This window comes from Parambassis ranga, chromosome 9 (assembly GCF_900634625.1).
Source record: "Parambassis ranga chromosome 9, fParRan2.1, whole genome shotgun sequence".
Classification (NCBI taxonomy): Eukaryota; Metazoa; Chordata; class Actinopteri; family Ambassidae; genus Parambassis; species Parambassis ranga.
In genome coordinates, this window is record NC_041030.1 from 18,414,614 (window position 1) to 18,436,999 (window position 22,386).

The 22,386-nt window shown below is 41.8% G+C and overlaps 2 protein-coding genes across 4 annotated transcripts; both read right to left on the reverse strand.

Annotated features, from left to right (window-relative positions):
• Positions 1–1,338: 1,338 nt before the first annotated feature.
• fsta (follistatin a) lies at positions 1,339–6,442 on the reverse strand. 2 transcript variants are annotated; one of them, XM_028414662.1, is made up of 6 exons: positions 6,257–6,442; positions 4,888–5,079; positions 4,477–4,695; positions 4,145–4,369; positions 3,413–3,643; positions 1,339–1,520 (listed from the first exon to the last, which is right to left on the reverse strand). In XM_028414662.1, exons 1-6 carry the CDS (start codon positions 6,345–6,347, stop codon positions 1,432–1,434), a joined length of 1,047 nt encoding a protein of 348 aa, XP_028270463.1. In that variant the 5' UTR covers positions 6,348–6,442; the 3' UTR covers positions 1,339–1,431. The 2 variants fall into 2 exon arrangements, with proteins under 2 accessions (XP_028270463.1, XP_028270462.1); XM_028414661.1 differs by having other exon boundaries at positions 4,882–5,079.
• Positions 6,443–10,549: 4,107 nt separating this feature from the next.
• Positions 10,550–21,637, reverse strand: itga2.2 (integrin, alpha 2 (CD49B, alpha 2 subunit of VLA-2 receptor), tandem duplicate 2). Of its 2 annotated transcripts, XM_028414360.1 has the most exons (30): positions 21,489–21,637; positions 20,229–20,352; positions 18,779–18,888; positions 18,516–18,607; positions 18,090–18,204; positions 17,852–17,979; positions 17,616–17,764; positions 17,360–17,510; positions 17,091–17,256; positions 16,921–16,997; positions 16,685–16,823; positions 15,472–15,617; positions 15,254–15,397; positions 14,963–15,166; positions 14,750–14,880; positions 14,511–14,674; positions 14,280–14,431; positions 14,090–14,200; positions 13,778–13,863; positions 13,123–13,264; positions 12,960–13,043; positions 12,810–12,886; positions 12,639–12,722; positions 12,464–12,566; positions 12,067–12,177; positions 11,874–11,984; positions 11,302–11,415; positions 11,132–11,221; positions 10,933–11,049; positions 10,550–10,854 (listed from the first exon to the last, which is right to left on the reverse strand). In XM_028414360.1, exons 1-30 carry the CDS (start codon positions 21,532–21,534, stop codon positions 10,765–10,767), a joined length of 3,558 nt encoding a protein of 1,185 aa, XP_028270161.1. In that variant the 5' UTR covers positions 21,535–21,637; the 3' UTR covers positions 10,550–10,764. The 2 variants fall into 2 exon arrangements, with proteins under 2 accessions (XP_028270161.1, XP_028270160.1); XM_028414359.1 differs by having other exon boundaries at positions 14,963–15,397.
• Between the last annotated feature and the right edge of the window lie 749 nt (positions 21,638–22,386).

Here is a 22,386-nt window from a genome sequence, read left to right on the forward strand (position 1 = left end):
TGTTATTTTGATTCAAATTATAATTTAGGTTTAATTAATTAGTAAATCTCTTCTGTGGTTATTTAGGCTAATCAAAAGTATAATTAAAGACTGTATAATATTGATAGCCAAAACCACAAAAGCATAAAGTTAACATATTATGGTAAATGCTAATGCTAATACTGCATAATAAAAATATAATAGGCTACATGCACATCGTGATGTGTTTTCTTTCTTTCATTTTTTTTTGTTTTACAAATAGACAGCGAGTCAGAAAAGTATAAGGAAAAAAACTTTTATTGTTTCACTCTTCATATCTGTACAAATACCATCAAACTTTGTATGTACATATGACATTTACATAAAAAATACAAAACTATATATTCATTCAACAGAATTTTGTATTTCTCTTGTGATGTTTGAAAATAAAAATGCATTCTGAGAGGAAAAAAAAAACAAAACCAACCAAAAAAAAAAGTGAAGAAGAAGAAGTCTGATATAGTGTGGAGTACTGCAGTACGATAGTCCTACTTTAGCTCTGTGAGAGCAATATGGAGCACATTGGCAAGAAGACAGCTCACAAATGTTAATGGCACATTGTTTCCAAAATAATCAAGTATCATCCAAAAAACCTACCTCTCTGCTCTAATGTGGAGAAACAAAAAATAAATGCTATGGAATTACAACTAAACTCTGTTTACATGTGGAAACACATCTATAAAGGGCTAAAACTGGAGCGAAACCTAAAAAAAATCTAATAAAATAAGAAAAGAAAAAAAAACAAATGGCTCTTTTTTTTCTTTTCTATTTCATCACTGCTGTGTTGCACCTTTTAACAGTGCATCTTTTGCAAAAAAACAAAAACAAAAAACAAAAAAAAACCATTGAGAGAATCCCTTTGGTCAGTTATTATAGTTGTAAACAAACCAGAAACACTTCTGTACATAAAATGATTGATATATTCCCAATAAATAAACACACAGCCTAAACATGCATTTACGTATGTGTGACATAAACATCTGTGATAGAGATTTGACAGAAACAAGCAGATTTGTACAGCTCAGGGAATGCAATTTACAGCTTGTAGAGGACTTATACTTACACGGTAACATGACAAATAAATAACACTGTTTTTCTTTGGACAAATATATTTCTTCATGATAAAAAAAAGAAAGTAAAAGGGACAACAACAACAACAACAACAACAACAAAAAGGGGGGGAGGGGGGAAATGAGTGGTAACACAATATATCATGGTAGATGATAGCCTGACAATGTAAATGTATAAATTATAAAACACAACAAAAAAAAGTATAAATAAACATCTAGCAGACTGAACTATATGTATACTTCCTTTTTCTTTAAAAAATAAATAAGCATACACATAATGTACAGTATGGACATGATTCCTTGCCCTACGACTGATCCCCTAGTGATGGGGGGGGGGGGGGGCCTATCCATCCAGTATAGAAGATAAATGGACATAGGCCATGTAGTCTGAGTCCTCATCTTCCTCATCCTCCTCCTGGTCTTCTGTAATGGCTATATGGGAGAATATATGGTAGCTGTTGTATGAATATGGACCACAACAGCGCAGAATAATGTCAAAATAAAAAACTCACAATAAAGCCACTGGCACACAGCCTCCTTTTTGTTTTTCTGTATGTGTGTGTGTGTGTGTGTGTGTGTTTGTTAGTGTGTGTGTGTGTGAGAGAGAGACAACAGCTAGAACAATTACTGTGGCATCCCCAATTACACAATGTCCTTTTACATAAGCAACATGAGAAAACAGAGGGATGATGGGAAGAGGGAGGAGGAGGAGGGGGGGCAACACACAAGGTGGGTTAAGAGGGAGGGGGGGGGAGGAGGGGGAGGCTGGGTGGTGGGGTTCAGGGGCACTGATGGTTCCAGTGGCTCGGGTCTCTTTTGATCAGAATCCTGAAAGCAGACACACACACACACACACACACACACACACACAGAAAAGTGCTCTTGTGTTCTTTTCTTTTCTGTGATTATTATTTTAGCTTCTGGCTCAAACGTACAGGGAGGGAGGACTCTGTGTCACAGCCTGGCCTTAGAGCGAGCAGGGCAGAGATCATCAACACAGTTCTGAGGTATTTTCTTTTTCCTTTTTTTTTTTTTTTTACAGAGGAGATTTACATCAGACACATTAAAAAAAAAAAAAGCACACAAGCGAGCGCGAGAGTGACACTACAAAAAAAATAAAAAAGAAAAGCAAAAAAAAAAAAAAAAGCAGGCAGTCCCTCATTAATCCAAAATGGATTCGTATAGTTTCTGATTCTGGTAGACAACACATTTCACTGATGATTTTCTGCTCTGTAATGAGAGTGTGGTTCTACAAGCCTATGCTCATCCTGCACACTGTAAAGTATCACATTTAGATTTAGCTCATGAGGTGATCATAAAGTTGGTCCCTTGGATTCCATTGCATACCGTAGGCACATCATATTAGGAGAAAGACACACAGACGTTCTCCTAACTAACAAACTTGGAATGTAAATCTGGTACTTCCTTCAGGCTATTGTTCAATTTGACTTTTTTTTTTTTTCTTCCAGATTTGTGGCTCACGCTGGTCTACTGATTAGGTATAGTCTACACATGAATATCAAATCCATCATCACTAACATGGCACCAATGTTACAATCACCTTATGTACATCATGTGAGTATATTTAAATGTTTTCTTATTGACATGTTGGCAGTGTGTGGTGTATGTCACAAGAGGCAGTGCATTTTTTTTTTTTGAATTGATTGATTACAGCCAAACGCAACAAAAAAAGGGGGGGAAATAAACACAAATACACCATTACCAGGAAATTAGCAATGTGTCCATGGAAATTACAAGCTGTAAAGATATGACCATTATCATGAGAATAAATGATTAAAAAAAAATACTGCATGATTTTTAAGGCAACCTGCTCCTGCAGGTCACTAGCATGACTACTTTTAAATATCAGGATTGTTCCACTGCAAACATAATAAGTCTTCTCTATTATTAGTTTAATGAAGTTAGCTTGTTTTTCTCAGGCTCTTAGAGTCTGCTGACATTTTCATCATGTCATCTTTCCATCAACTTGTTTTGCAGAAGATTAAAAAAAAAAAAAAAGTAAAATTAAACAAAAACAAAACAAGAACACAAGAACAAACGCCAGCGACAAAGACAATGTCATGCATGTTCTTCCATTCCAAGTCCTTTCTGCTTGCTTAAGCTGTGCTTGGTGATCTGGGCCGGGGTGGGAGCTTTGGGGGGAAAGTTGGGGTGGGGGGTGGGGGGGCATGTTCAGGGGAGGGTTTTTGTTTGGAAAGCAACATGGAATATTGTCTTTTGCTTGGAGAAGGGAGGGTGATGTTTTGTTTCTTGTTTTTTTTTCTCTCTTTTTTTTTTGTATTTTGCTTTTGTCGTTTACTTACAGTTGCAAGATCCTGAGTGCTTGACTTCCAGCAGCACCCCCGTAGAACAAGCAGCTTGCTTCATGGCACATTCACTGGGATATGTGGTGTTGTCGCTGGCGCACACTGCCTCATCTGTCCTACTCTCCGGACAGGTCTCATCGCACAGTGAACAACGGCCCCGGCCCATGCGAGCATCCCACAGACACTTCTTCCCCACGCTGCACTGAATATCCTCACATGACTTGGCCTCTACAAGACAAGAGAAGAAAATCAGCACAATTTAAATCAAGAACTGGGCTTGGAATGAGAACTAAATCCTGCTTTATAGGGTTAGGCCTTGTCATAGGGTACAGAAGGTTATGTTTTAATTTGCATTTTTAAGACAACATGACTGAGATTGACTGGTATCTGGATAAGAATCCAACTGAATATGGCCCCCAGCACTCCCCTGCTTTGCACTCCTCCCTCCCCCTCGCTTTCCCTCTTTCCCATATGGGACAGTGTTGCCAACATCAGGAAATAATAAGATGTCTATCATTTCTTGAGCAAACACAAGCAACTACCAAACACACACACACACACACACACTTTGAGACCCCCTCCTCACTGGAATGTTGGCAAAAATGAACAGTGAATTACTGCAGAGCTGGCCAGGAAGAAAATGCATTCAAACAACATTCAAAGTCAATGACTGGAGGCGCTCTGAGGGAGTGAAGTCTCACGCTTTCACGTCTCTAGTTGCAGACTTACTGATGCATTTTCCCTCATAGGCCACTCCAATAGACCTGCCCAGGAGGCAGGTAGCTCTTCTCAGGTGACACGCGCTGGCATAGATGATCCCGTCGTTTCCACACAGGTACTGCTCAGGCGACGTCACCTCGGGACAAATCCGATTACACGTCACACAATATGCGTTATTTGTCTGGTCCACGACGCATGTGGAGCTGCCGGGGCACAGGACGTCACGACACGTTTCTGGCGAGGCAAAGACATAAACATATTGGCACACATGGCACGGAAATGCATGGAAATTTAGCAGCAGTCTTCAAAGTGACCAGAACTCAAAAATAATATTCGCTTACTCTTGCATTTCCCCTGGTACTGCACGTCCAGGTCGGGGTGCCCTTTACATTTTGCCTTCAGGAGCGCGCATTCGTCTTTGTAGGTCTTCCCGTCTGAGCCGCAGACAGGTCCTTTCCAGGTGATGTTGGAGCAGTCTGGTGCGCACACGCAGCGCGGCTTACTCCTCCTGTTCATCTTGCACCGCTTCCCGGGTCCACAGTCAACATTGTCGCAGGTTTCTAGAAAATGAAAAGTCTGTGTTACGTGATGTTGACGAGTTTTGGCTTTGTGCGTAAATCATTCTGGCACGTGACGAACGAGACGATTTACGCACTTTATTTTGCGTAAATCGGATCATGGTATGATTTATTAACCCAGACAACTAATGGTGTGTATTGTGAGAAAACGAAGGGAAATGAGTGCACCTCCACCTTTGCAAGGTATGCAATTAGGGGCTCCGCCATTGAAGATCATCCACCTAAAGAGCGTGCTGTTGGGGACGTCCTCCTCGGTCCAGGACGTCCCCAGTCTTCCGCTCCGACAGCACTCCTCCCTGCTCATCCCGGGCATGTAGAGCACCTGGCACCTCCCGTTCTTCCCCTGCTGCAGCCAGCAGTTCCCAGCTGTAAACAGGAAAAAAAAAACAAAAGACGCTCTAAAGTCGCATGTTGAACGTCTAAAAACCGGTGACCCAGACGCAATAGACACATGCAGCACGTATTATCCGAGACGCTCCCTCCCTCCCCTTTCGCCCACCCGGCTGTATTTTGTCTGATTTTTTTTTTCCGAGACTGTTAACACTTGCCTATCCCAACTGTGACTGACAGCCCTTACAATGCAGCCACCAACCAAAAAAAGTAAGAAGAATCTTTGGAGGGGGGGGGGGGGGGGGGGGGTTGTCCTTTATTCCCAGAGTCTCCTTGTTATCACTGGACAGAAACTGGAGCGTCTAGACAGTGTTAAATAGCAGCCAATCTCTCTCCCTCAGAAAACCACGGTCTTTAGGTAGCAGGGCTGCACACACTACCGTCTCCAACGCCTCAGTACATTATCCCAGACACGAACCCACCAGCCAATGATGTGCTTATTAACACAACAGTATAAACTTCAATTCATAGATATAAAAATCTGTTTTCCTGTTCCACAAAAATATGCTGCTTTGATCCAGGCAGCAGTTTAAAACCGACACAGACACATATGACATTGTGTGTTCATGAACTGCTGAATGTCTTAAGCTGAAGATTCAGTTAAATCAAACTGAAATATAAAGCCTGGTGCATATGTCTCTGGATAGTGGAGTTTTTGTCATAATTACAATCATAAAACAGCAAAAAGCAAATTTGACACAATGTTGGAACGGTGCGTAAAAGATATAATAAAGATATGTATCTATATTTAAAAACACGCCCATAAACTCACGGTGGGTTTTCTGAAGTTACGAAAAGTCACGAAACACTTAACGCTCATAGAAAGTATGAAAATATGCTCAGGTACTGAGAAAGCTGGAAAGCTGACACCAACACGGCGTGGCGTGGCTTTAGTGCGTGCGCCTTGGCGAAGGCTGCAAAACTTGCCATATAGTCTCACTTTGAAGTGTCCCATATGGCACCTGTTTTATATACGCTTTACGCACGCACGATGCAGAGAGACCCCCCTATCAGTGAAGGAAAAAGAGGAACTGACTTTGAAAAGTTTCTAGGTGGCAGCAAGTATCCGACACTCGCGCGTTTTGTGGCTGACAGCAGTCGAAGTTTGGTGGAAAACGCAAAGAATAAAAGGAAAAAGATGAAGAGGGCTTACCTTGAACTTTTTGATGTTCCATGAGGTGACAAAGCCACACGAACAAGAGGAAAATGCCCGGGTGAAGGTGGTGTTTCAGCATCCCAAACATGATGGAGAGGCAAAGTGAAGCACGTATTTGTCACACAGGCAGCGCAAAAGTAATCTGCTTAAGGTGGCAGTGTTGAATAAGTGTCAGTCTGAGAATGCAGCCTCTCTTTTTAAATCTATAAGGGGTCTCGGGTTGACTGTCTCTGGTGGGCGGTCTCCTGTTCTGTGGGGGTGGGGAGATTTTTTTTTTTTCTTACCAAAGTTCTTTCAATCCCAATCAGGTGACATCGTTACAGGCAACTTTCTCTTGCCGCAATAATTAAAGAATATGAAAATATTTGTGCCAAAAACACAATTCTTCGGAATCATGGAGCTTGTCAGTGAAGCAAAGGAGAGACGGCAGATCAGACACAATGGTGTGAATCTGGGTTTTTTAATGAAGAATATTGTTGATCATGTTTAAACCATTTGAATCATTTTATCACATTAAAGTCATTCAGTGGCAGATAGATGCTGCTTTTACGCACGGTTTGGGCACGTGCCTTAAAATCCATGATAAAATTATTATTATTAATAATAATAATAATAATAATCATCATCATGTATGTATCAGGGTCTTTATTACTGATTATTTTAGGCCCTTTGCCAACATACCACCCAGTCCTCCAAATTAAGAGTACTACTTGCTGGTAACTGATATTTTTTTCCACCAACTGCAGACAAAAGTGCAAATCTTTTGATGAGAGTTGCCTTTCGGAATATATCAGAGCACAGACAATAATAGAATTCATAGTAGTCCGCAGCCGCACAGCTAATATTAGAACAGACAGTTGTTTGGGTTTCTCTCCCGGGTCAAGCTTTTAAATATAATCAAACCTGTTTCCGAAGAGGCTTCAGACGGAGAAGCGGGGTGTTGCGTTTCATTGAATGAAGCACACACACACACACACACACACACACACACACACACACACACACACACACACACACGCTGGTTCGCGCGCACACACACAGCTCTCCACCAGCAGACGCACACGCTCTCTGAACTCCTTCAGAAGTCCTTGCGCGACCTCTTCAGCGGAATTCTGGTTACAGCTCTCCACAGCGAAGTGTCTGCTGAGCGAATCAGACACCAGGGAGTTAATTATCTGTCGGCCAGGAAGAAGACACCGTGATCCGTCTGCTTTAAATTCCACTGACACACCACAGCTATCATTTAAATACAATAAAACATCTGCAACATGAAGGCTTTGCAGAGCTGTGAATGCTTTAAATCAATACATGATCATTAATTATTACCAGTCCTATTTCTGGAGCTGTATAAATAATGATCTTTTATGTTGTACTAATACCAAACACACACACAACTTCCTCTGCAACACTTCACAGTCATCCACACCACAAAGACAGACTCATGCGCCCTTTTATGCTCCAACATCCAACAGCTCTATCAGGGGGAAAACATAAAAACAAGCATGTAATCAAATGAAATAAATCAAACATTTGGAGCATCATCTCGACCACTTTACAGACATTTTTATGCCTCTCCTGACAAATATTAGTTTTTTAAATAAAAACATGCTCCGTCTCTCAAAAAGATTTACAGCTTTTCTTTTATCAAAATAATCAGAGCATCTATTTCACAGACTTATTCCAGCCCTCATTTATTAGGAGTAAACATCTGTAGAAACACCTCAGTGTGATGAAAGGTGTCTGTGCTCTAATAAAATGGTCCATTTGAGGAAAAGCCTTGTTGTTAAATTCCACACTCATGGAGGTCTATTAAAGTATTTATGACTTAATCAAACAGATTAAATCATTCAGTGATGAACATTCACTGGTTTTGTTTTCCCCACCATCCTGGCTCATAAATTCAGAATGTGAATGTGGTTCCATCCATCTAAGTTTTATAGGTTGCTTGTTCAGGAATTTCTACATTTGACATTTGAGACTTGATTCCTTTCATATCCTTTCTTCACTATAGATGTTGAGTTATGCTCAGCAAATCGTTCAGCGTCTGCTGTGAGTGATTGGTGGGACCAGTGTCTTTGAAGAGTTGAAGTTTCCAAAACACTTCCTGACATGCAAGAACATTTCTGCCCCGCTGTATCAACTTTAAAGTGCTGGCTGTTCTCCTGAAGGCATGTATGGCAAAAGCAAAAAGGGGCGACAAACAGGCCCGGCATGCACGTCGCAGCCTCTGAGCCGACTTCGGGTTCAAACGTACCCATGAAGCAAACGATTAGCACCGACTGGAATGTTTTGCTACTTAAAATCACTGTTGTAGATTATAATAAAACACTGATTGCACACACACAGTTCTTATCTACCTTTTAAAAGTCAAAGTTTATAGCTGAGATGTAGGGAACGCAACATGTTTTACAGAGTGCAACAAAAGGCCAGCAGTTATTAAATAATTCACCATGACATCATTGTTGATATGCAAGAACATTGCAGCAATTTGTGAGCAATCCTCAGCGCAGCATGGGTCAGTTGTTTGAAAGTACCTGCCAATCATCTGCAGGAAAACCCCAGAGGGATGCATTTTAAAAATGGTGTACAAACACTTTTACTGTATCTCATTTCATCGACTCTTTCCACATTGCTCCCTCTACGCATATGCATAGGATCCAAAGGCTGTTTCACAACACTGCAGCGCATGAGTAATTGTGAAACACCTCAGCTCCATCATTTATCAAACTCTATATATCCCATCCAAAGAAGAAAAGACTTGAGCCCAGGCGCGCACAACAAAAAATATGCTACTTATTAAACACAAATAGCATGATCCATCTCAGTAGATCCAAAGCAATAAACACTAAAGACTCTGCTGGGTGCTGCTGTTGGCTCAAGGAAAAGGAAAACATTCAGAAACACATTCCCCAACAGTCGAGGGACAGTGGAGCCTAACAGTGGGAGAACGTGACGGTCAGAAAATGTGAACTGAATCTAAGGGGAAACTTTGGATTGTACGGAAGTTTGAGAGGCAGTCGTCCAAGTAGAGAATTCAAGTGGAGTCAGGGTTTGTACAGGTGTTCCAGCGGGAGGAGAGGAAGAGGAAACAATCCAGAGATGTGAAATGAGCAGGTGAATTATGAAGGATAGACACACATGAGTCATTAAGAGGGCAGGGAGGGTTCAGAAAAGGAACTGTGCCAACACAAGACCAATGTCATGCTGCTATCTTGTGGCAAAACTGTGCCAATACACATTCCTCTCACTGAGAAGCATGACAGCAGCCTGTGTGGTGTCAGGCAGGGAAACTGGACTGAGGTGTCAAAATAAAACCAGCATCTGTACAGTCGCTGTCCTCCATCTGTGCCATGAGACAACCACACAAGTCAGGTGCATGTGTGTGCATAAGAATACAGACAATAATAACCATTTTTCTACATTTAAACAAACAAACATTCTAGATGAAAAACAATGTATTTTCAGTGTAAGTAAGAAAATGATCGGCGGGCCCACCAGCATGGGATTCATTCAATTCTATTCAATTTTATTTATATAGCACCTTATACAATCAAGATCATCTCTATAGGTGCTCTACAGGCCTGTTGTGCTCCACGGACCATAAGTTGAGCACCAGCTGGTTGCTGAATTTGACAATTTATCAACAGCTGTAAACATGAGAGATGAGTACGCTTTGTCGACGTAGACAGGACGTGTCTTTTTGCCCTATAAAATTAGAGCTCTGCTGTACAAACTAATACTTTTATGAGAATCAACCTTTTCAAAAACCTATTTTATTATTAAAAATAACTGGAAATAATTATTCACTTACAAACAATATGCTACTAAACCTGCCTTATCTGACAAGTAGTGCTGCTAGCATTTAAAAAACCCACTAAACTAAGTACCAGAAATATCAAAAATAACAAAATAAAGTAGCAACTCCATCAATTCCTCCTGCTAAAAATCTTTTTCACATATAAAACCCATCATCGGAGTTCATAGTATGTACAGTACAATCACAAAGAAACATACAAATTCCCTCTTTACAGTTTTGTTTCCTTTTTGCAGTTATATTACAAAAAGAGCCCTGAGCGCCAGATGTGCCAGATGTGACAGTGGACCTCAAGGCAGTTTATGCTGCCTAGTGTTCGTATGTGCAATAAGGGTCTATAATTTGACAAATGAGCCACGTTCATGATTGTCAGATTAAGGGCACTGAATAAATTAGATTCTTTTACAGTGTAAAACTCAGCATCTTGCATTAATCCTGCAACCTACATAGATCACCTATCAGTGGCTGTCATGTTGTATACTGTGTGTCTGTGTGTTGTTGGGGGGGGGGGGGCAGTCAGTGCATAATAACAAAAATTCTGTACAACCCACAAAGCAAAAAAATTAAAACTGACAATAACAACCAAAACCAGCTTCAGTGAAATGCCCCGTGTCCAGTAAGTTGCATGTTTGAGAGAACCAGTGAAAAAGTACCAGTGGAAAGCAGAGAACGGAGGCTGCAGGCGTTCTGCTCACTCTCCATCCATGTTTGCTTGGCTCTGCCCGTCTTCTGCCTCCGCCTCCTTCTGAAGCTTCTGGTACTTTCTCTTGAAAAATCCAAACTAGAAAACACATAGGAGTTTCCTTATATTCTTATATTAAAAAAAAAGATGAAACCAACATGGTGGACGAAGTCTCACCTTCCAGAGCAGTCCGACAGCCAGAGCCAGCAGCAGCAGCCCTGCTATGACGCTGCCAGCGATCACTCCCACTGGGACGTCAGCTTTTTCTCCAGGCTTGCTGACTGTCAGTGCCACCTAGACAGCAGCAGAACAGAGGAGGTCACTGTGGTGATTCTTTATATGAGACAACACACTACAGAACGCGATGTGATCTTACTGGGAGCTGTTTGAGGCCGATGATGAGCAGATCAGGGTCAGATGCTTCCACCTGCAGACTGGATGTCAGCTCAATGGACTGATAGGAGGCCTAACATGACAAAATTATACAAAATCAGTAACACAAAAAACAACCTAACATCATAAATTCCAATATAATCATATATTTACCGTAATAAATGTACCGCTCCAGATCCTCGTTTTAACTTTCACATAGTAGTCGCTGTTCAGTGCCGTGTCTTTGATGATGCATTTCATATGTTGGCATTTTGCACGTTTGCAGTCCTGCATTGATTGTTTATAGATGCATTAAATTTCTTCAATATGTGGAAATAACCATCTAGTATTGCTATATACACTGTATTGTGTTCAAACAACTGCCCCCTAGAGGCTACTTTATGTGGCACACCTGTACACTAACTGCAATGTAACCCAAAATAACAGCAAGAGCATTTAATTTTGTGATGCCTGAAATTAAGTCACATATTTTTAGGCGTTCCTATTAAAAAACTCTGCAAAAGTAACATTTATGGTTAATGAAATAATTAGAAATAATAAATTGTAGACTACAGGTGGACATAATAAAATAGCTAGATGTCATTTTTAAACATTGTTTTTAAATGTAAAAAACTTTCAAAAATATTTTAAAATATACAAAATATTTGTAAAAATAAATATAGGCAATGTGAAATATAAACATCTACACTTGTATGTAAAATATATATAAAAAAACATGGACTGACCAGTTTGTCCATGCCTCTGAGGCTCTCCTCTGAGAAAGACACTTTCTGATCCTTAGCACCGATCTTCAGAGGATCGACCAGATGACTGGAGTCACAGCTGACAGAACCTCCCTGCAGATGGAAAACCTTTCAGTCAAAAACCAAACAGAGCTACACAAAACTGTGAAAAATGTGACAAAGTTCCTGTAAATACCTCTTGGGTCTCCACTTTAGTAACATAGAGGAGCTGATTCCCATCTTTAGTGGCCGTTGGCATTGCGAGGGTCAGATACAGGAGGCTGACAGGAAAGTTACCCGTCGACACCTTAAAGCACAATAAACATTTTTAACAACAACCGGAATGGGAGGAGGCCCCGGGGAAGACCCAGGACGCGGTGGAGAGACTATGTCTCTCGGCTGGCCTGGGAACGCCTCGGGATTCCCCAGAGGAGCTGGAGGAAGTGTCTGGTGAGAGGGAAGTCTGGGTGTCCCTTCTTAGACTGCTGCCCCCGTGACCCGGTCCGGATAAGTGGTTGACGATGGATGGATGGATGGAACATGAATTAAATGATCATAATTTACTAGCTAGATTTATTTTTTTTCCATCTCACCTTTGCTGTAAAGTTAAACTCTGGGCCGATGTCATCCAGAGTTTTCACCGTCGTTACCACGGGAACGGCTGCATCCGCCACATAGAAGTTAATATTTGAATGCCTAAAACCAAGTCCATAAAATTTAAAGTATTTCCATCAATCTTAGAAATTAAGTAAGAAGTCATGAACTCACCAGGATAAAACAATGCCGGAATCATACTGGACAGGAATGGATATGTCCACTTTATTGTCTGCAGGGTTTTCCTCTTTACTATCACTGCAAAGAAGAAAAGGCACAGTTCAATATTACATACAGATCATTTCAATAAGTTGAAAATATATATATTTTAGTTTTATAATTTACCTCTTGGCTTCAAAAATCACGTCAGCTTTTTTTCTCAGCTCATAAATATTGTAGTCAAAATTGATCCTAAATTTCATCTGTAATGAAAAAACATCACATGAAGGAAACATGTTCAAAAGTGTCATTTCTTCTTCTTCTTTTAAAGCTCACCTCCTGGTCTTTTTTTAATGCCGGGTATGCCACTTGGCAGCTAACAGTGTCTTGTTGTGTCGAGGTGCATTTCACTCCTTCTACCTGTGAGTTGTGAACAGATTGTGGCTTCATTACACTGCAAACACATACAAGAGGATCACAGTGCGCTTTGATCACTCACAGCAGGAAAGACGGAGGAGTAGTACAGGTTGCTGGAATACGTAGCCACAACCTGTGTGTTGTACGAGTTCTCTTGTTTGTTCTTCACAGTAACCTCAAAGGACAGTTCTTGGTTATTAGCAGTGACCAGAAGGGGCGCTGAGCTGCAACACAAGAGTACAGTTACAGAGTCAATAACTCAATACCAGCAGCTGCTGCCTGGTGTCTGCTCATTGTTCCTTGATCATATCCTGTCATGTGAATTGAAATGCATCAGCCAAACTTTGCATGTTTTTTTCCCACAGCTCACAAAGTCTCCTCCAACCATTTTTACAGGCTCTAATTTGTGCAGTTATTAGCAGTTAAGACAGACTTGTAAAACAGAGAAAATAGAAAATGGTGTAATGGTTGTTAGGAGTTACCAGAGCATAACATTAAACAGAAGACTGCCGGCTTTAATTTACACTCCACACACGCAGGAAAAAATCCAAAGCTTAAAGGCCGGTCCTGTTATATCATCAGCAGGCCATCAAAGAGCCCAGCGCTTATAGTAAGAACCACATCACATGTTACCAAGGGCTTTAAAAGAGAAAAGAGTAGTCAAGTACAAGCTTGTTCTGAGGACGGCACCATGACACACAGCTTGTCTTGTCTTTGATACTGGCAGTGGTATTCACCTGGACGCCTTGGTGTCTGTGGTCACACTCAGCACCAGGTCACTGATGCACACCTCGTCAGAGCCGCAATCTTTCGTGAAAGGAATCTGTATCAACAACACAGCAGCAAATTTAGCTTTCAGTGACACATCTGTAATCTGTAACATAAAATGAGATTATCACATGTTTACTACCCTAAATCCTGCTGTTGGGAAATCACACAGTGTTTGAACGTGCGTGACTTAGTGAAAAACAAGGCGAACCGTGTCATTTTAAATGACTGTACAAACACCTCTGCGGCTGCTTATTGTGTCAGATATTTGAGTCACTTACAAAGAATTCCAGGGCGCTGGGAGAAAACTTGTCAAGCACTGGATTAACATCTGCACTCTTCTGCTCGATCTCTACTTTCAGACTGAGAGAGTTGACGAAGTCTGGGGTTTCCTGGTGAACATGCAAAACAGTGTTTTTAAATAAATACTACAAGTCTAATGAAGGTGATCAAATGATTTTCATCCATTACCTGAACGTAGACTTGGTAGTCTCGACACAGGGCGGTCGATGATATTCTGGCGTTTTCCGTGAGGAAGCGTTCGTTGTTTTTTGTAAACATTCCTCTTGATGTCACTCGTGAGGCCTGCAGGTCAGCATCCAGGGTCAAAGTGTAGGTCACATCTGAAAGAAAATAGGAAACAAACATGGCGGACAGGCTTCCTTTAATATGAACTATGATAAATAATGTAATCTGATTTACCAATTGGCCCAACAGGGTTCTTAGGCCTGAACGCTGCAGTGAAACAGAGGTTGGCGTTGAAACATGTGAGCTTTCGTCCATTAATGTCACACAGTTTGCTGAGAATGTTGATTTTATCTGGTTGGAAGGAAGCTGCAGCAGTGACAGACGCAACACCTCGAGACCTGAAAGGTTTCACACGATCATCAGGCTGTGGATTCACAGATAAAAACGTCATAAAGTACGTGTATTTAACTCACCAGAGCTGCACTACTTTGCCGTAAGCACCAATTGAGATGTCAGGAAGGGTGTCATCGTTTAGGTCTTGGTAGCTGTCTAAAGACCTTCCAAAGTACTGCAGCTGGGGGTCCAGTTTGGAGCCTAGAATTCTCTGAGGTGGACACAGTATCAGTAAATTACATTTTTGATTTTGCTAAGAAGGCACAGAGACATCTGTCTTTCAACCACAATACCTGTGAGAACTCTTTGTTTAATGTCTTCTTCTGTCCGTTGTAGATGTAGATGACACCCTTTCCATTGTCTTCTAGTGGAGCTCCAACTACAATATCATTGTAACCGTCGAGATCCAGGTCTGGAACCGCTGAGATGGCCATCCCAAAACGTGCATTCTCGGTTGGGGGCGGACCACTGAGGAATCCCTGCTCGTTAAGAATTCCCTTCAGATGATGAGACAGAGAAGTATGTGATGCTAATCGGCTTCTTCCAGACCAGCAAACATTCATGGAACATTTTTCTGTTTCTACCTTGGTGACGGAGAACATGTAGACCCTTCCTTCTTCTTTCTTCAGATCGCTCATGTACATGGGTGCACCAACCAGGAGGAGGTCCGTCACTCCATCTTTGTCCACGTCCAACGGGCACAGGATGCTTCCGAAGTACGACCCAATCTGTGATAGATTGTCAGATCTGTTAGTCAGGCTTCAGTAGAAAGCGTCAGCACCAATCCCTCTAATGTCAGTACCTGTTTCCCTCTTTCTGAATCCACGATGGCAGACTGCTTCAGAGCATTGACGGTGTAGACGATGACTTGTCCTGAGTGGTTGGAGCGAGGTGCACCGGCAACAAAGTATTCTGTGGACCCATCGCTCAGTGTGGTGACAGAGTAACCTGCACATTACGGTGATAGAAAATGAAATAATTACTTTGCTAATTAAAGCATATGTACACTGTTGTTTTTAATCAATCAATCAATCAGCTTTATTGCACTCTATGTACTAGTGAGAGTAATGAAAGATAAGGATTTCCTGCCCCGACAAGTAGAATAGAATCCATAAACAGATATGGAAAATACCAAATTAAGAGCTGTTTGTACATGCCCACACTGTCCCAGGAAGAGGTTTAGTTGAGAACATCTGGGTGTTCTCGCACTGCCTCAGTAGTCAATCCTATTTAAAACTACTACTACTACTAAAGCAGACTTACTGCTTTATAATTTCTGTTGTAATGATGATTTTTATGATTTTATTCCATCCTCAGTTTTATTTATAAATCATCTGTGCTCATAATTCTGTCTTGTTTAATTCTTAGAAAGTGTGTGAACTCTCTCTGTGGATGCTGCCTCCTGTGTAGTGACACAGTTTGCAGGGTGTGGTTTCATAGAAAAAAAGAGTTCCTCCATGAAAATGCTCATATAACAAGATCAGACCTGGGCTAAATAAGGTCCACGAGACAGGACCAGTCCTCATGCTCTTTCAGTGCGGCCCCCAGACGGCAACAAAGAGCGACCCACAAATCAGGAGTCACACATGTCCTCCCATGCCCTGCATCATTGTCTCCCTTTAAAAATGTTTTTTTATTTTTAATTTTTTTTAGCAAACTAGCTCTGACTACTTTGTCTGTGTGCGAAAAGTCAGAGATAGTTTGCTAAAAAAAAAGAACAGAAAAAAATCTCACCTTCACAAATTCAAAACTACACTACAGCAGTAGAACAATAAGATCATCTGACTTTAGTATTGTAAAGAGAAGAGTCAGGTGAGAACATCTGTGTTGATGAAAAAGGCTCAAGACAACAGAAATGCAGAATTAGGCTGACACCACTGTGCCCAGCCACCAAACGAGACATTCTATGGATACCAAAAGACATGCAGCTGCATGAGTTAACACTTACATAAGCAGAATTAAATCATTTACTTTTTTGCAAATGGTTAAAGTAACAATCAATATGAAAATCCCACCCAGTAATGAGCTGTGGTTTTTGTCTTGAAGTGCTTCCTCAAAGGCCGAGAATGGCAGAATGTCTACTTTGGACCCGGTTTGATGGACAACAGTTCCGCTCCAAGCGTAGGCTCCAACAGCTCCGAGCATCATCACATCCTGACAACAGCCAAAGAGGAGTCAACACCGCTGCACAGTTTATATCCCAGCAGGTTTGAATGTAATAAGGAACAAAAGGAAAGTTAGTGTGTTGTACCTGTTTGCTGGAGTAATGAGCACTGAATCCGACCTGAGACATCTCCATTTTGAAATTGTCACCTCCTTTTCCAGTACCTTGTAAATCAAGACGTTGTGACGTAAGTAATCACCAACAGTAAATTCCACCGATCACATAATATATGTCATAATGAGATCTTATATATCCACCCTCTATGTTGAAGATGCGGTTTCCCAGAGTTCCAGCGATGGTGGAGAGGGCCGCCTCTTCAGACACATTAAAGAAAAACCTCTCTGTGGGCGTGCTGGCTATGGATTTGATTTCTTTGATTAGGTTTTGTGTGTCGATGTTGTTTCTGGTGTAATAACCCAAGACCTAAGAGACAAACAACGAGGGGCAGATGTAGCAAAGCAGAGGGAGGAAAAACCTATCAGCACCAAAACAGAACTTAAGACTTGATTTTAGGACCATCACTTACAGCAATACCGAAGCGGGTGATGCCTTTTTTATCGCATTCTGCAATGACTGTATTTCGAAAAATGTTGTCGTGAGACTCGCCATCAGTGACGACCACCAGCACCTTTGCAGCACCTGGTCGGCCACCATTGCTCTCATGGAAACCCCACTGACTGATGATGGTAGACATAAACAGATACATATTTCAGTCCAGTCTCCAACAACAACAGAAGTTATTAAAAAAAACCTTTCCACTGTGAGTTCATAATAACACCTACGTGGCAAACTGGATTGCTTGGAAGGTATTTGTAAGGGAACCGTACATCTGCGTGATTCCTGATGCTGCAGTAATTACATCATTTTTTGTCCTATACTCATTCAGTTTGAATTCAAACCGGGAATCAACACCATACTGGATGACGCTGACCTGAAACAAGATTTAAAAAAATACTGTAATAAAGCAAAGAAAGCTTCTGCAATAAGACCAAAAAGTAAGCTCATGCGTTAGCATCACCTGTGTATTCTGAGGCCCAATTTCAAGCGTCGGTAATAATTTCTCCAGGAAGAGTACCATCGGTTCCCAAGGATAGATGCTGTTGGAGCCATCCAACACAATCACAATGTCCATTGGCCCTCCACATGCTGGAAAAGCCATAATAATTACGTCATTTGGCAAATCGGCTGTAGTCTGTGTGGATGAGGAGGAGGTAATACCTGAAATCATTACACAATAATCACATAGACTTTCTTACTCTGGACAGCAGGAGAGAAGGCCGGCTGAGGCTGGAAGAGAGGATTCAGTTTTGCACATATTCCTGGGTAGAAGTCTTGCGTGCCGCATAGCTGTCCCCAGAGAGGACCACACATCTGCATCAGAAGACCACACAGGAAAAGACTTAATTTGACACATTAAAAAATGCTTACAGTCTGAAAAACCATAATGTGGAAGCTGCCTTTCTTGGTTACTTTTAAAAGCCTGACAATCCTTTCCTTTCTGCAGCAGTACTTTGTCATTTCCTTTAACTAAAAAACCAGCATATTCATGTAAAGGTATCTGTGTCATGCTCTATCACCCAAGTGTGCACATCCTGTAATTACAAAAGTCTGAGAGCAGAAGTCTAAATATATAAAATCATGTATAATTTACATTTTTAGTTTATAATAGCATAAAAACATACCATCAAACTGTTGACTGCAGGCATCCGGGTAAGAGTTAAACCCAAAGACATGTTGGTATTGAGGTTCTGAACATTTGGAATACTAACAGAATCTGTGGATAAAGAGTTAAAGACGTCAGTGTTTACATTTAAATCTGGGATTCATAAAATCTGCTAATTATTTGCGTATGTATTTTTCCAAAAAGACATCTGATTATTTTTCTTTTGTTTATACATTTTAGGTACACGTCTAGGAGGTCAAAGGCTGAACAACAAAACTCTACCTTGAAGGTTGAGCTTGTCGCAGCTGTTTCTGGATCCTGAGACCGGACACTTGTAAACATCTCCCTTCCTGTTTCGAACGAAACCGCTCCAAGGAGCACCAACCAGCAGCCTGCAGCACACGATGATACACAAAACGCTTACACAAACATGGATGGAGATGTTTTATTTATAGTCGCGTTTGTGTGTTTGGAACTACTGTAATCTTCTTTTAGAGCGAACAAGTGGCTCAAACCATTCTTTTAAAAACAACAAGTTCACACAGATAATTTGAACAAGGCAGCCTCAGCTCAAAGGTTTGTGGTGCACCAAAAATATGACGTGACATCAATAGTTGGTGTGTGAGCAGAATGATGCTGCTGTTTGGCTGCTGCAGACGGAGCCAGTGTGAATGCCTTAATGCAGATTTATTTACAGAAGACACAACAGATACATTTAAGGGGTCATCAGACGATAACAGGAAAGGGAAGAAGAGAAGCAATCTACAACTTTGTTAGGTCGAATCTTACCGAAATAAATAGAAAGCTGTACATTTCCCTCCCTGAAATGCGGTGCAGTGAATTTATAGCTCCTTGAAACTGTACTTTAATAGAGAACCTAGAAGTAATTGTTCCTGGTTACAGGAAATCCTTCTTAGCATCATACAGATACTGCACCCTGCAGACAGACACTTACTCAGACGGTGACTCATGCAGACCTCACTTGTTACTGTTTAACTAGAAGTTTAAAACAAAATGGCAGGTTTGCATCACTCAGCTCAGGCAAAAATAAAACATGCTTCTTAATTCTATACAATTTGTATAAAAAAAATTTTTTTTGTAAAAAAAATAAAATATAAAAGGCATCATGATTCATATTTATCAGGTGTTATGGCTGCTTCTAGGAGGGGAATGCCTGAGAAGAGTCTGCAGCCGATCAGTGGGGCCTTCCTTAGACAGAGTGGTGCCTCAAGCTGCAGTAATGTCTAACATCTGTATGCCAACATCTTCATGTCACTTTAGAAAAAACAAAGGAACAGTGAAGGGCTGGATATCTGTTGAAAACCTCATAGTGGGTCCAACAGTAAGTCAAAGGAGCCTTTAACAACACAACACACAACTTCTGGAAGTTTGTAGAGCAGGGACCGCCTTCTGTTAAACACTGCACATGCAGCTGAGATGATCCTGAACTATGATCTTTCCCTGTTGATGCCATCCATCCACCTTCTCTGTTATGCTCTGCTGTGCATGTTGTGCAGATGAGAGTGATTTGAACTTGATTGCAATGCATGTCTTTGCAGCAACAGGCCCTCATTTCCAAACTCCCCACATCTTCCAGACTATTTACACTGACGTGTTTCCTGGAAACTACAAGTCAGCCTGCACCCAGGAATCAGCAGGCTTTTTATATATATAATTTGATGACATTGCTGCAGAGCATGTGTATGGGACATAAGATGTTTTGAACTCGTACCATTTGCCTTCGTGGTTGGTCGCTTGCTGCACTGTGTAGCCAAACTCTTCTGCTGGGGGTCCGCTGAAAATCTTTGCACCTGCAGTGCCAACGTTGAAGGAGTGGGACTGGCAGACTCTGTCAGCTGAAGGAGGAAGAGGAGGAGGAGGAGGAAGAGGAGGAGGAGGGAAAAGGATGACAGCAGTTACATACTCCTATAAACACTACTATGAGAGGCAAGGCAGGCAGTTGCTTGGTAGCATGGTGGCCATCCAAGGGCCCCATGTGACAGTGGGAGACCTCCATAAGGAGGCCCCTCCTGACTCCATTCATTCATGTCATTACAAGTAAATAAATGACATGCATTTGTAAACCAAGGTTTTTGTTGGTACTCCTGTGTATTCTTGTGTAGGGCACCATCAGACTTTAGGGCCCCCTCTGATCATTGTTTTGTGTTTGTGCATCTAAAAGCATCATGTTAACATTACGTCTTCCTGTGAGCACAGTGGGCGGCTCTATCTCTGAATCACGTACATCTTAAAAACCACATCAGCTTGAGTCATGAAGATGGAGGTGAGCCACTAAAAAAGTTTCACAACACATGAAGAGCTCCACAAGTGGTAGTTTGTGTTAATAGACACTGCAGCAGTTTCCTACCCTCAGCCCTCTGAATCCCCTCAGGTGGTATGTGTGTGCTTCTCTGTGAGTGAGTGCTGCTGCAGTATCAGAGCCACAAGCCCATACATGCAGAGCTCAGCTATCAGCCTGTCTTTCCCTTAATCATCAGGCGCAGGAATGTGGATGGATATATTGGACAGGAGACCTTCAGCAGCCACTGCTGTCTCCTCCTGCCACGCCTGTTTACCTGCTGCTGCTGCAAAAAATGTAGCACTTTGCTTTCTTATGGGATTCTGCAAACCTCCAAACACATTAATAATTCCTCTCATTTCAGGAATGGAGACTGCGGGCACAGGAGGATTAAAAGTCTCAGGCTGGCTGCTGCTTCAAAGCTTCCCACTAAACAACCAATCCGGCCTTATTATTTAGTCCATGTGATGTGACTGTGGAGGATGGCAGACGGAAAACATTTGCGTGTTAGTTCAAAATAAAAGCAATTAGACCCAAATTCATGGTCAACGCGGCTGTGTGCGTAAAACACTTTAACAACTACATTCAAAGCTTCATCTACAAACGACATAAAAGCAGCAGCGAGGATCTTTAAACAGCTTTAAGCCGAAAAAAACATGAACAACAAGTCCAGGAAAGAAGTCCGGTACTCACTGAGGACTGTTAAAGTCAAAAAGATGTTCGCCCAGAAGTTATCCATCCTCGTCCTTATTCCATTTGTATGAAGTGATTAGATGAAGCCGCCGCACTTGTCAAAGTTGTGCCTCCGCAGCGCAGAGCCAGTCAGCGCTGACGCGCCGGACAGTCTGTCCAAATAAGGTGTTTCCGGCTACCTGCAGAGGGGTGAAGATCGATACAGCGACAGCCCGGCAGAGGCGGATGTAGGAGACTTGGTGCGGGGTGGCCGCAGGTTGGCAGGAAGATGTGTGAGGGCAGAAAGTGTGAGAAAGTTCAGTTGCTCCAGGCTGCGCCCTGTCTGTCCTGTGGCTTCATGCACCCCTCTCTGTCTGCTCTCTGTGTCCTTTGTCTCTGTCTCTCCACATCTTATCCAGTCTTCTTTTGAAAGTCTCAGTAGTCTCAAGATGTAGAAGAAGTTCTTTTTAATCCAAATTTATTTACCGTCCAGATTTCATTTAAAAAAAAAGATGTACAAAAAGTTTCAGCCACGCACGTAGTCGTGCCCTGGGGAGGAACTGGTTTCCTTTCTTCCTTTCCTTCCTGCCTTCCTAACAGTCACAGAAGGACACAGAAGTGTTGATGGCTGACTGCACAGAACCTGACCACAGCAGAGAGGCCATAATGGCTGAAGCCCCAGAGGGGGAGGCCATCCCAGAGTGCTGCTCTCTGATGATGAGGACAACATATTTGTCTAAGATCTGAGCCACTGAAACAAACAATTAACTGTCTCCCTCCTCATCCTGACCCCTGTGTGTTCTGTAGTTACTTCATTCTGTGGTCGGGACAACAATAAGAAATTTAAAGTAGTAAACTGAAGTCCAAACAACAGCATGTCTATTATGACATGTTGCTGGAAGAGAAGGCAAATCTTTTC

Bases quoted from the DNA above. Each gene is read 5' to 3' on its own strand.
- fsta (XM_028414661.1), bottom strand. From the start codon at position 6,347: ATGTTTGGGATGCTGAAACACCACCTTCACCCGGGCATTTTCCTCTTG. The intron at 5,080-6,256 runs GTAAGCCCTCTT...TCCTGTTTACAG, and splicing joins GGAACATCAAAAAGTTCAAG to CTGGGAACTGCTGGCTGCAG. The intron at 3,644-4,144 runs GTAAGTCTGCAA...CTTGTCTTGTAG, and splicing joins CTATGAGGGAAAATGCATCA to AGGCCAAGTCATGTGAGGAT.
- itga2.2 (XM_028414359.1), bottom strand. From the start codon at position 21,534: ATGGATAACTTCTGGGCGAACATCTTTTTGACTTTAACAGTCCTCA. The intron at 16,824-16,920 runs GTACAACACACT...GGCTGTTGTCAG, and splicing joins CTCATTACTCCAGCAAACAG to GATGTGATGATGCTCGGAGC. The intron at 14,881-14,962 runs GTATTGTGGTTG...TGTCCACCTCAG, and splicing joins TAAACAAAGAGTTCTCACAG to AGAATTCTAGGCTCCAAACT.